Genomic DNA, 12,984 nt, shown 5'->3' with positions numbered 1-12,984 from the left:
CTGTCATCCTATTGATAACTATATCATTATCTTCTGTTAGCTATTATTCCTGAAACAATTGCCAGACAAGCAACTATGGGCTCATTGGATCGTAGATAGCTAAAGCTAGTAACTTACGATCACAGCAATTCAATAACTTTAGGAGCCCTAAAATGAGCATAGCTATTACTAGTAGTTAGCTTTAGGAGCTTTTTTCAAGCTGTAGAATAGCAAAATAGCATTGCTTAGTAGCTGTACAACCAAGCAGGCAAAGCTATTCGATTTTCTTTAAGGCTCCTAAAGCTATGAACCTAAGCTCATAGTAAGATAAGAGCCGAAGCAAGCTAGTAGCCACTTGCTATGTTATTCGATGTTAAGGCCCCTAAAGCAAGCTATTGAATTGTTCCTAATCAAAGAAAGGAGAGATATAGACTATGTTCATCTCATAAAGGTGTTACTTTTCACTCCTAAATGAAAGCAAAACTAAACGACAAAAACATAACTCCTAGCAAGGAGATGACTCCCAGGAAGGGAACAAACAGCAAGTTTAGAGCAAAGTTGGTTATCCATGTGAGAAAAGAAAATTTAAACAACAAATTTTGTCGAAGTCAAGGTCTCGTTTCTTCCAGTATTCGTGACATAATCCATACCTGTGGGAATAATCAAAGTAATTCTTTTGTGAAAATAATTCAAAATGTATACCAATGGGAGTCTGTTGGGACACCATTAATGTTACATAAAATTTTGGTACAGGTAGGCTTAGAAGGAGAGACCAAATGTCTTGTGATATTTATCAAAATGATCTGTTAAGGAAGGACATGAATATACATTCTATATTTGTTCCAGAAAAAGTTGGATTGGATACTTAACAATTTGATCGGAATTTGGAGAATAGGGCTGAAATTTAAACTACTCTGGAGCTATCATATATTGACTTGTTATAAGACATGAGTATTGTCATGAATAAATAGATTATTTCTTTTTGTATACGTAGATATTCTTCTTGTAAAATTATTAATTTAAAGATGAAACATTTCTTAATTTTAGATGATTCAATGTTACAACAGAGCATTGTTTTCTTGATATTTGTGCTGATCGTTACAGGTACCATCTCGGGCACCTGCTTGCGTACTTAAGCCAGTTCCCAACATGTTTCCAACTTCTGATGGTGGAGCGAGTCTTCTTTGTTTCAAGAGAAAAGACCTAATCTGGGTACTAATAATTTTTCTTTGCATCATGAAGAGCATCATATTATAACTGAAAACTAATTTTTCATCATATTCTTACTGAAAAAGTAATATGTTCCTGATATAGTTTCATTGTTTAGTATTTGTACTGAATTACTGTGTAATGTCCATCAATTATTTTGTTTTCTCTGAGGTTTTACTTATATGATGGTTCATCCCACAGATGTGCCCACAGGCGGCAGATGTGATTGAACTCTTTATCTATCTCGGGGAGCCTTGCCATGTTTGTCAGCTTCTTCTCACAATTTCACATGGTGCAGATGATTCAACTTTTCCTTCAACAGTCGATGTGCGAACAGGACGCTACTTAGATGGGCTTAAACTTGTTGTCGAGGTATGGCTAATGTCTTTTGTAAGTTGGGAATTCGGGTCCACACTTGCACTTCAGAATTATATTTCCTTTGTTAAAGAGGTGGTGGCCTTGCTTATTCAAGTCTTAAAAGGAAATTTACTTATATATATATATATATATGTATTTTAAAACTATAGTCTGTCTTATTTATCAAAAAAAAAAAAACTATAGTCTGTCTTTGTGCCCCAAGCCTGAGAATTTACATTTGAAAGCAGTTTGTAGGTAGGTCTTGGATTCTTAATTTTCTTTTCTTTGACAAGTCTTGGATTTCTAAATTCAAGTCTCAACAGATCACTTTCTCACTTAAAAAAAAAAAAAAAATAGAAGGTCAAAGTTCACTTCCCCTCATTGTGGTTTGAGGTTGGAGCACTTTACCCCCTTATGATTTAAGGATAGGCAGCCTCAAACCACCCAATTCTCTCTCTCTCTCTCTCTCTCTACAATCCACATGTATGTCAATGGTGACCTGTGGGAGGGGGCATGGTTTTATAAAAAAAATTTTGAAACGAAACAATTTATTGAAATAAAAGGATATAATAAGGGGAGGACAATGAACAAGTGTGTAATAAATATATTTTTATAAATATAAATACGAGTTGAAGAAACTAGCAGTTTAACAATGAACGAGCACGTAATAACAAGAGATAATGAACATATGAACAACACAACACCGATGCTACCAATAGTTAACCAAATTTTCAACTCATTTAACTAACACACTGAGATTGCATATTCCTCACACCTTGCCCTTGGCATGGGTCGACTTTATGATTTGTTACTATCCAGAGGGACATGTAATCTCCCTTGACCAAGTTTTTAGTCTTTCACCTTAAAGTATTGAACCCATGTTTCATTCCGTGCATCCCACTCACACTACACATAAGTTCCTCCCTGAAGCAGGGCCAAAATTTATCCACTTAATTCCTCCCCCAAGGAGTGTCAATGATTTGGTTTTCAATTCAATTCCTCCCCAAAGGAGTGTCAACACAATTACACATAATTCTCATAGTATCCTCAATTCTGGGTTTTGAACCTTTACAATCAAGTTCCCATTCTTGATTTTATCCCAACGCAGCAAAATTTCTCAAATTCCAAGCTTTACAAGTTTAGGATTTAGTTTTATTTTGTGTTTTTCAAGCCAATCATGCCATATATGAATTTGAAGCTCTGACGAGGGTTTCATGAAGGAATGACATCAATGTACCATGCTCATCTCAATTTTTATTGGATATTAAATCTAAGCACCACAGAGGATATGATATACATTTTTCAGACATCTACGCAAGAAACCAGAGATTTAGATGAAGAGAGTAGAAATTCCCTACCAAAAACCCAAATGAAGGAGATTTGAACTCTAGATGGTGTGAAATGAAGATCCAATGGGCGGAAAATGAAGCCCTTAACAACTCTACAACTCTTCTCTCGTGACCTTGGGTCAATCCATCCTTTTACTTGCTCAAAATCTAGAGAGGAAGTGCAAGGGTTTGGGAGAGTTTGAGAGAAGCTTTGATGACCGCTCTGGATCAAAACGAGATACTGTGAGGCTATTGACCATGGATGATGGGTCGGTCGACCTCCCGGTTGACCACTCTGGGTAAAAACTGAATCCTTATTCCCGTGCCTCATCCAACACAACCCAAAAGGCCTCCCAGTCTCTTAACTTAGTTAGGGACCAACTAAACTCACAACCAACCGATCAAGATGCTAAGATATGCCTTAAGAGACATTGAATTCAAAATAAGATAATGATCATTTAAATTATATAAATAGAATAATTTGGGTTGTTACAATGTACCTCATGGTGATCCCATTAATCTGGGTTGTCACTACGGTAGACTAGGCAATTACTGAATCTGTTTATTTATTTGCTTAATTATTCTTTGTAATTTACAAGACCAATTTAATTGGAGTTTGACCTTATTTTACTGCTTTTGGAGGTTCAAGATATTGGCCTATGCTTATGTATGCTGGCCAAAATCTCATATGCATTTCCCTGTTGTTTCTTTGTTTTGTTTTGTATTTTTTTGGCTTGTCATGCAGTAAGTTATATCTTTTCATGCCATGGAGTAATGTTGACACCCAATATGTTTATGAATGTTGATGGTGTTTTCTTCACTTCTCCACTTCTCTTTTTTCTCTTCCCATGGTTACTCTGCATGTGGTGAACCCTTAAGCTATCAATACAACCACAGGATTCCTACAGGAGGATGTCATTTACGTGGTGCTTCTATTAATAAAACATGACTTGCTGTTTCAGTATCACCATTTGTTCTTTGTTATTCGCATCAGTTTCTGTGTACCTGCTTGTTAGCCAATAGAAAACTATATGCATCTGTCTGTCTGTGTTATATGTGCGAATTACTGTATTAGTGTCTAAGAAGTGTTGTTTTTGTTGACAGGGAATGCCTCTGTTTTTTTGTGTGATGTCTTCTAGTTTTTGATAAGAGTTGATTTCTGGTGACAGGGTGCTGCTATACCGCAGTGTGCTAATGGCACAAACATGTTGATACCTGTACCAGGACCAATTAGCGCAGAGGATATGGCTGTCACTGGAGCAGGTGCACGCCTCCATTCGCAGGACACATCTAGTCTTTCATTATTATATGATTATGAAGAACTGGAGGGAGAGTTGGACTTTCTTACTCGAGTTGTCGCGCTTACCTTTTATCCTGCCATATCTGGAACAACCCAGTTAACTCTTGGTGAGGTACAAAGAAATTTTTTAAGTGTGTCACATGATTCGTCTGTTCTTGTTTAATTTATCAGCCTATGGAGTCCCTCTTGCTCAATATGCGATGATTACTAGGTAATTTATAAGAGATGAAATGTTTGCTTTTGAGAGATTTACAATGCAACAGCAGGATTTGTTTGATATTCCTCACAAGGTGGAGTATTGGAAATTGAGAAAATCCAGTGCACCCATGAATATTCCATGAACAATATTTTTTGGCTGGATGAGTGCACGGGAAAGTAGGAGCTAGAGCAGGGGTGAAGGTGGAGGGGGGAGGGGGGGGGGGGGGGTTGGTGGCAAGCAGGGGAGCTTCTATTTACACAACAAACTTAATTCTTGACACCCACATTCTTATTACACCCACTTAATTTTAAAAAATGTCATTTTTTCTCTCTACACTCCATAATTTCAAACATTTCCCCATCCCTAAACATGCATCTCTTTTTTTTAGTTTTTTTATTTTTTACACTCTCTACCATAGATGAGGATGATGGCTGGTGGAGGAAGGAGTTGTGAGGTGGGGGTGGGTTGGGCTGTGGTGGTAGTGTGGAAGATGACATTTTTTGGTATTTATTTTTTTTCTGTGTTTTACTTTTGTTACGCCAACCAAGGCCAAACAAACTTGATTCGTTCGGCTTTGGTCGGCCGAAGGCTAAAATTGGTGTAATTAGTCACATTCAGCCTTATTTGTCCGCCTTAATATGTTCGGCTACCAAAGGCCAAACAATCTTGGTTTGTTCGGCGAACTAGAGCCAAATGAAGATTCAGCTCCATTTTTTTCAAATGGCATGAAACCATATTAAAATTATAGAAAGTCACACCCAAAACTCTTAGACACCAAATGTTGTATACAATCTATTTACAATTATTATATATATGTTTTAACTATGTTTTTCTTTAAAAAATCTTTTATTTCTCGTTGTTTGTTACTTTTTTCCCCCTTATATTCATATGGTAGAGGTGTTGGGAGTTGCATAAGGGTGGAGAGAGTGAAAGAATGGGGAGAGGGTGGCGGTGGTTGGAGGAGAAAGGGTGGCGGCTAGGTAGCGGTGGGTGGTGGAGGGGAAGGGTGGTGGTGGGTGATGGGAGGGTAGGTGTGTAAAGCATTTTTTTGTATTGAAATTTTTTCATTCTTAAATTTAATTTTGCTAAAGGGTATAATTGTAATTAAAAAGCCACAATTTGGTAGCTGTAAGGAGTTAAAGAGTGTGGTATGAGGAGCCCCCCCCAATACTTCTTCAATTTATTCTGGCTCTGCCCCTAAAGGGGGGGGGGGGGGGGGTGATTTGCGAAGCTTGAGATCTTTGTCAATGTAATAAAACTTAACAATTATTTCTATTTTTGATAAGTGTATTTCAGATCACCCTGTAATTGGTTTGTTTTTGAAAGTGCTCTTCTAGTGTCTTTTTCATTTTCCTTTTTTTTTTTTTTTATTATTTTTTTATCAACAACAAACAAAGATTTTATTAAGGCAAAAAGCCAAAAGAAATGAGGATAATGCTCTATAAAGAAAAATACATATAAAAGACAAAATAGCCCAAAGAGTTGAAACTCAAAACAAAGAGGACACTACATATCACAAACTGACACCCAATCTGATGCAATAATAAAAAGAGGAATTCCTTTGAACAAAGGATTCACCGACACCCAAAAAGAAGCCAAGTGTAACTTTTTCCCATAAAAAAATCCACATCTCGAGATACTTCTTCAAAGACACCTATTTTTCTCCAACCAAACGACCCAAAAAATCGCAAAGATAGCACAAAGCCAAAGCACCTTGGCCCTCTTTGACCTACCCCATACTCGAAAATCAATTAAAAGCATTTGTGCAATATCTTTTGGAGCCACCTACATAACATTCCCCAAACAAAACAACCTTTGCCATAAGCTCGCTGCAACTGGACAATACAGAAATAAATGGTCTAAAGATTCTCCATTCCTCCGACACATTATGCACCATTGAGGACTAAGAGAACGGGAAGTCTCCTATTTTGCAATGTATCATTTGTTAAAGTGCCTCCATGAACACAAGCCCTCCATAACTTCTTGTGAAAAGGAACAGAGGTAAATGATGCTTATCAATGAGTTTGTCAAAAAAAGATTTACAAGAAAAGGACCCCGAAGAATGAATAGCCCAAACCCACTTGTCCTCCAACATTGGAACCAAAGAGACATGTCCAAGCCTTGACAATAGATCCACCAATTCCCCAACTTCCCTATCATTAAGATTTCTAGGAAAATATGCCATAGATGCAATAGAGCAATTATGAGACTAAGACACTCTATACAAATGCGGGAAAGACACAACAAAGGAAGAAGAACCCACCCATACATCCTCCCAGAATTTGGAAACGTCCCCGTTACCCACCCTCACAGAAATGAAATGAAGCCAAATTGGATAAATATGAGAGATTGATTTCCAAGGAGCACGACCATTACCCCTAGTAACCACCTGTGAGTCTCTACCATTAGCATGAATCCCATACTTGCTTCTAATAATCTTGTGCCATAATGAATCACACTCATGTGGAAATCTCCATAACCACTTGCCATAATGAAATTATTTTATGAAAGGAAAAAGTATGAAAGCCAGGTACATGTTGGGTATACACACTGGGTATACACAAAATATAAACCTTATATTATTGCTAATCTATTTTCAACCTTTCTGGTCTGCATCCTATTTATTTATGCACTACCATTTTTTATTTAGTTATGATCAGAATCACGACTTGTAGAGACCTTCTATTACACATTTATGTTTATATGTATATATATTAATTACACTGATGTTTATATGCATTTTAAGGTTGTTTGGCCTAATTGCTGCTTGGCAATGACCTTGTAGTGAAATCTTTTACAGGTAGAGGTTCTTGGAGTCTCTCTTCCTTGGAAAGGCGTATTTACTCGTGAAGGTCCAGGAGCCAAGCTATTTGAACTTGCGGATAATTTTCAGAAGGAAATCAACCCTTTTCTGTCTGCTCTGGACACAAATCCATTTGGTGATGCTGCTTTATCCAATGAAAAAGTGCCACCACCTGTGCAACCAGATATATCTGCCAACTTATGGGTAGACCTTTTGACGGGAGACAACATGACTTCAGAATCCATTTCTCAACCTCAACTAGTGATGGAGAATTCTGTACACGAGGGGGGCGACTTTCTTGACTTCCTGGACAAAGCTGTAACTGAACACCCAAATGGTGAAACTAATTCTAAATTCACTTCATCACATGACACAAGACCTTCTGATAGTGGTGCTCAGCAGTATATAAATTGTTTCAAGCTCTTTGCAGGCTCCCATATGGTATATTAATATTTTGTTCTGGGCCATTATTTTACTGCTTGCTTACATTGCTATGATGTAAATTTTTGGTAGTTCTTCGACAACATTTTCTCCAAGAACTACCTAGCCAGCCAAGAAACACAGACACTTTAATGAAGATGGTGTGTCAGTGTTACACGTGTCGGACATTTCCCTACATGTGTCAGACAAACACCCAAACATGTCATATTATTTTTTAATTTATTTAGACTTGGAAATGCTATGGACACTGGGGGGACACAGATGTCCATTGCTTAGGCACTCATGAAAGACCTTACAATTTTGAACAAATTAACTTTTTTGTTTTTGGGTAATTGGAGCAAATTAACTTATCCAATGTTAAAACAAAAAATATAAATTTATATCTATTAATCTTTCATCATTTGAGGGACCTTGTTATGCATTTTCTTGATATATTTTATGTATTTTTGTGACAAATATTACATAATCTTCTAGTAGAGTTATGACAATTTGTAGTTTTGAAATGAAGTTACGTATTTTGTGGTAATGGTATGCATTTTTTGTGGTAATATTACATATTTTTTTATTGAAACATTTTTTAATCACAAAAATGTATAACATTACCACAAATTGTTGTAACTCTACCTAAAAATTACGTAGCATTTGCCACAAAAATGCATGACATGTACCAAGAAAATTGGTAATGGTATGCATTTTTTGTTGTAATGTTGCATATTTTTTTATTGAAACATTTTTGAATCACCAAAATGTATGACATTACCACAAATTGTCGTAATTCTACCAAAAAATTACATAGCATTTGCTACAAAAATGCATGACATGTACCAATAAAATGCGTAACAAATATGGTACATGCCGAAGGAGTTCCCATAATTTATATATAAAACTATATGTTGCACATGTTCCCCACTTGTGTCATGTCTTGCGTTTTTTAAAATTATCGTATCAGCGTGTTTGTGTCATATCACATGTTTGAATCCGTGCTTCTTAGCTTCCTTGTGTTCCATTTATCCTAATCTTCAATTGTGCCTTGACATCTTGTGTTTTGCTTGTTCTGTTATTTGTTTGTTTCATGGATTCCATGACAATATCCATATCCATTGCATCACTATAATTGCTTAGCTGTGATGATTCTAAAATGACACCAATTTGTCACATTCAAGTTCTTCAATGTCCTTTTTATCTGTGAAAGTATCTAAACAAATGCTTCTTTGCCCCACCTTAGATGATAACAAAACTGAATGCTTTGGCATTTTCTGTTTATAATACCTGCTTGGCTTTTACAGCTGGGCAGGGGGCATACGTGTAAAAAGTGACTCTTAAAAACTACAAATCTATTGGAGCTTCTAAGTGCCCCACATTTCCTCTTTGGACCGCCACCTTTTCTGGATTCCTATCTACAAATTTTAAAATTTGTATTATTTGAACACCCTACGTAATACCCGAAGTAAACCCCATCCCTAACCTTGAAACCCTAATCCCATACCCACCACCTCTTCACTTACTGCCATCTCCAGCCGCCACTGCCACCACCTCCAACCACCTTAACTTCCACCTTCCCTACCTTAAAAACCCTAGTCGCCACCTCCCCTGCCCTGAAAACCCTAGCCCCACATGCACAATGTTAGAAAGGAAAACGCATAGACACACATGCACACAACCAAAAGAAAGTTCCAGAAGCTTTATTTATTTTTTTGTTTATGAGACTTCATTGTTAGTTTTATCCATGATGCACCATCCTGTAGAGTGAGTCACATGGTTGGATCATGTGCCTAACCCCTAGCGGATCTCAGAGCAAGCAAATTTAAAACAGGGCTAGGGACCTTCTATTGGCTTTTCAATGTAAGCTGTGTGGGCAATCCCTTCTAAAACATTGGCATTGACTTAATTTTGCTCTCAAATGTCATATGTATGTGCATGCTTCAAAAATTTCTTATGACAGGCTGTGTGTCTCAAATATGTGCTTGCTACAAAGAAAATGGTGATGGATTATGTTCACACGATATGCTTCTTACATAATAATGTAAGATCACACCCATTGTTTATTAACTTTTCCCATCTTAATCATCAATTTTTCAGGAAAGGAATCTAGGTTTCAAACAAGCCATGAAACTTGAAATTGAAAGGCTTCGCTTAAATCTTTCAGCCGCTGAAAGGGATAGAGCTTTATTGTCAATTGGCATTGATCCTGCCACTATAAATCCAAATGTATTGCTTGATGAATCCTACATGCCAAGATTATGCAGGGTTACAAACACTCTTGCTTTGCTTGGGCAGGCTTCACTTGAAGACAAAATTACTGCTGCTATTAGTCTGGAGACTGTTGATGATAGTGCTATAGATTTCTGGAACATTGCTGGGATTGGGGAGAATTGTTCTGGTGGCACGTGTCAGGTTCGTGCTGAAACTGCGGCCACTGGTTATGCATCCTTTACTTCGTCTTCTCCAGCAGCTACCAAATCTGTTTTTTTGTGTTCTCAATGTGAGAGAAAGGTTTGCAAAATTTGTTCTGCTGGGAGAGGAGCTCTTCTGCTAGCAAGCTACAACTCGAGGGAGGTCTCGACCTATAATGCTGTATCTAGCCAGGGTGGATCAGGACATGGAAACCCAGCTGATGTGTCTTCAAGTCGTTTAATGACAATGGATGGGGTTATTTGTAAACAATGTTGCCATGATATTGTGCTTGATGCATTAACCTTGGACTATGTTAGGGTCTTGATAAGCATGCGCAGAAGTGCTCGTGCAGACAGTGTGGCACATAAAGCTTTGGGCCATGTAATTGGATTTTCTTCTAAAGGAAATCTATCTTCTGATAAGGAAACTTTTAAAGTCTTAGGACGATTACTTAATGGAGGAGAATCACTTGCTGAATTTCCCTCTGCCAGCTTTTTACACTCGGTATGTTCTTCCCTGTCTTGTATTGATTTTGGTGTATACATCCATCCATGGACATTGTTCTCTTATCCTTATGAATTCCTTTAATAAATTGGACATGCCACAAAGTTCTTTATATGTTTTCATTTATTTATTTATTTTTTATCACCATTCAATTTTTATTGATGTAGAGATCCATTGGTGATCTTTCTACACAGCTAGAGATCCATCTTCTTTTCTTTCTACCAAGTGAGATTTTATTTGGTATCTTCTGTGACCATCATCTCTTCTTTTAACTAGCACAGGTGGGTCTATTCATTTTAGTCAAATTTTGGGGGCCCAAAGCGGCTCCTTGATTGCCTTTGCTCAGGGCCGGTTGTGTCTCCGAATAATCATTTTGACATTTCTTTTTCTGGTTCTTTTATACATTGAGAACTGTGGTTCATTGTCTTCTTATTCTTTTTCTGTTTTCCTTTTCTAGCTTGAAGGTTTCCTTTCCTTATTCTTGTTTAGGCAGGCCTAGCCCCCCACACGGTTGATTTTATCCATAGCCAGATAACAATTCCATGGGATTATGCTTTTGGAGCTCAGTTGAAACTAGTTGATTTATAATTTTATGCCTCTTATGACAAGACACCAACATTACAAAAGCCTGCATCAGACTGCACCTTGGGGCAGTTATCATGAACTTCATAAGAATCACACAAATTTTTGCCCCTTGAAGCTTTTAACAGTGAATTTTCTTTGAGCATGCCTCAAATATGCTTTTAGAACCATGGCAGTAATGGCATTAATGTTTGTTACATAAGGCTGAACTTGGCTGAGTCAGGCAAAAGATCTGATTGTCATGGGTATGGTTCCAAAGGAATCCACATGGTTGTTGGTTTTGGTTTTTTTTTTTTATCTTTTCTTTCTCTCATGTTATCATTTTGCATCTTATTCCCCAAAGTATTGGTAGTGCCAAATATTTGTTCACAATCAATTTCAGAAAGCTTAAGTTGCTTCAAGCAGAAATCTTCAAGATAATATCTTAACATATGCTCTGACAAGCTGGAAGATCATGACACAAACATTTAAACTTTGGTTATGTAATTTGTATGCCATGACTAATTCACTACCTTCTTTCAGCACCCAGATGTTTTACCTATTTTCTGATTTTTGACTTAGTTTTATAATTATTGTAGGTTGAAATGGCAGCAGGTTCAGCACCACCATTGTCATTGCTTGCACCACTTGATTCTGGATTACAGCATTCATATTGGAAAGCTCCTCCTAGTGCCTCCTGTGTTGAATTTGTTATCGTTCTTAGTGATCTTTCTGATGTGGCGGGGGTGGTCCTACTTGTTAGTCCCTGTGGCTATTCAATGTCTGACGCTCCTACAGTAAGTACACCTCCCTTTACCTAGCTGCTTCTTGTTAAATTAAATATCAGTAGACACAGCCCTGTGTTTCAATACATTTTTTTTTTTTTTATCAAGAATCCTAAACTGCAAGCCTGAAATACCAATGTATTATCTTAACTATAAATGATTTGTTGCATTCCAAATTCCTATTTTGTGGGAGTCATTTCTAAGAGAATGGCATGTTTAACGTATGTTGCAGATTAAATCTTTTGTAATTTTTACTAATTCTTGGTCAACAAGAAGTTCGGTTCAGAAACCAATTTATTTATACGAGGCAATTGTTAGACATTTATGCGAGAGATGGGTTTGGGAGGCTTGTACAACTGTTTAGTTTCTTTGTATCGTCCATGACCATAGGAAGGATTTTTTCACGATTTTAGTAATTGTTTTTGTGGATTTGAATAGGAGAACAGTCACTTTGTACAGATAATGGTTAAAGCTTAGGTCTATACACCCAATCCACCTCTCCCAAACCCCCATTATTGGGGACTACATACATGCTTGTGTTTCTCTTCCATCCTTTTTCTTGGTTTAATTGCATTGACATATCACTCATTCTTATCTATGTTACATCTGAAATAAATTAAATACCCATGTCGGACACCTGACACTTGGACAAGGGTATGGGACATGTGTCGGATATTTTTCATCAAACACTTCTTATATGTTTGTATTTAGCACTATTATTACAAATACATATTGTTGTATAATTGCTGTAAATGTCTTTTTAATACTGAATGTTACATATAACACAATTTATCTCACATAACAGATTAAAAATATAAAAATATGACATTTTTTTGCCGAGCCCACGTACCTTTCAATTTAAGGTTTGACAAGTCCAACCTCTAGATACACACTTGCACCCGACTCCCATACTCGAGTCCATGTAGCATATATTCTTATAGAGCTCAAACTACATTTTCAAATAATAAATTTTCCTAGTGATGTTTGCATTTACACTATTTATTTTTTTATTTTGCTCTCTTTAGGGCTATGTTTGGGCAGAAGGGAAAGGGAAATAAAATGAAGTGAAAGAAGCTACTTTTATCCTCTTTCTTTGGTTGGGTTAAGAAAATGAGAATAAAATG

General features: G+C 36.9%; 1 protein-coding gene across 3 annotated transcripts in view; it reads left to right on the top strand.

The window, feature by feature from the left end:
• The window catches only part of SAC9 (sacI homology domain-containing protein / WW domain-containing protein), a 32,280-nt gene that overhangs the window by 13,604 nt on the left and 5,692 nt on the right, over positions 1-12,984 (top strand). For all 3 annotated transcript variants that reach the window (XM_028269905.2, XM_082874922.1, XM_082874921.1), the window contains 6 exons: positions 1,084-1,191; positions 1,390-1,560; positions 4,043-4,285; positions 7,173-7,616; positions 9,696-10,514; positions 11,675-11,872. In XM_028269905.2, the coding sequence (XP_028125706.2) occupies positions 1,084-1,191; positions 1,390-1,560; positions 4,043-4,285; positions 7,173-7,616; positions 9,696-10,514; positions 11,675-11,872 (1,983 nt within the window). The remainder of the gene's footprint in view (positions 1-1,083; positions 1,192-1,389; positions 1,561-4,042; positions 4,286-7,172; positions 7,617-9,695; positions 10,515-11,674; positions 11,873-12,984) is intronic.

Source organism: Camellia sinensis, chromosome 6 (genome assembly GCF_055761805.1).
Source record: "Camellia sinensis isolate YWXY chromosome 6, ASM5576180v1, whole genome shotgun sequence".
Classification (NCBI taxonomy): domain Eukaryota; kingdom Viridiplantae; phylum Streptophyta; class Magnoliopsida; order Ericales; family Theaceae; genus Camellia; species Camellia sinensis.
The sequence above is the reverse complement of the archived record's forward strand: the minus strand, read 5'-3'. Positions and strand labels throughout refer to the sequence as shown.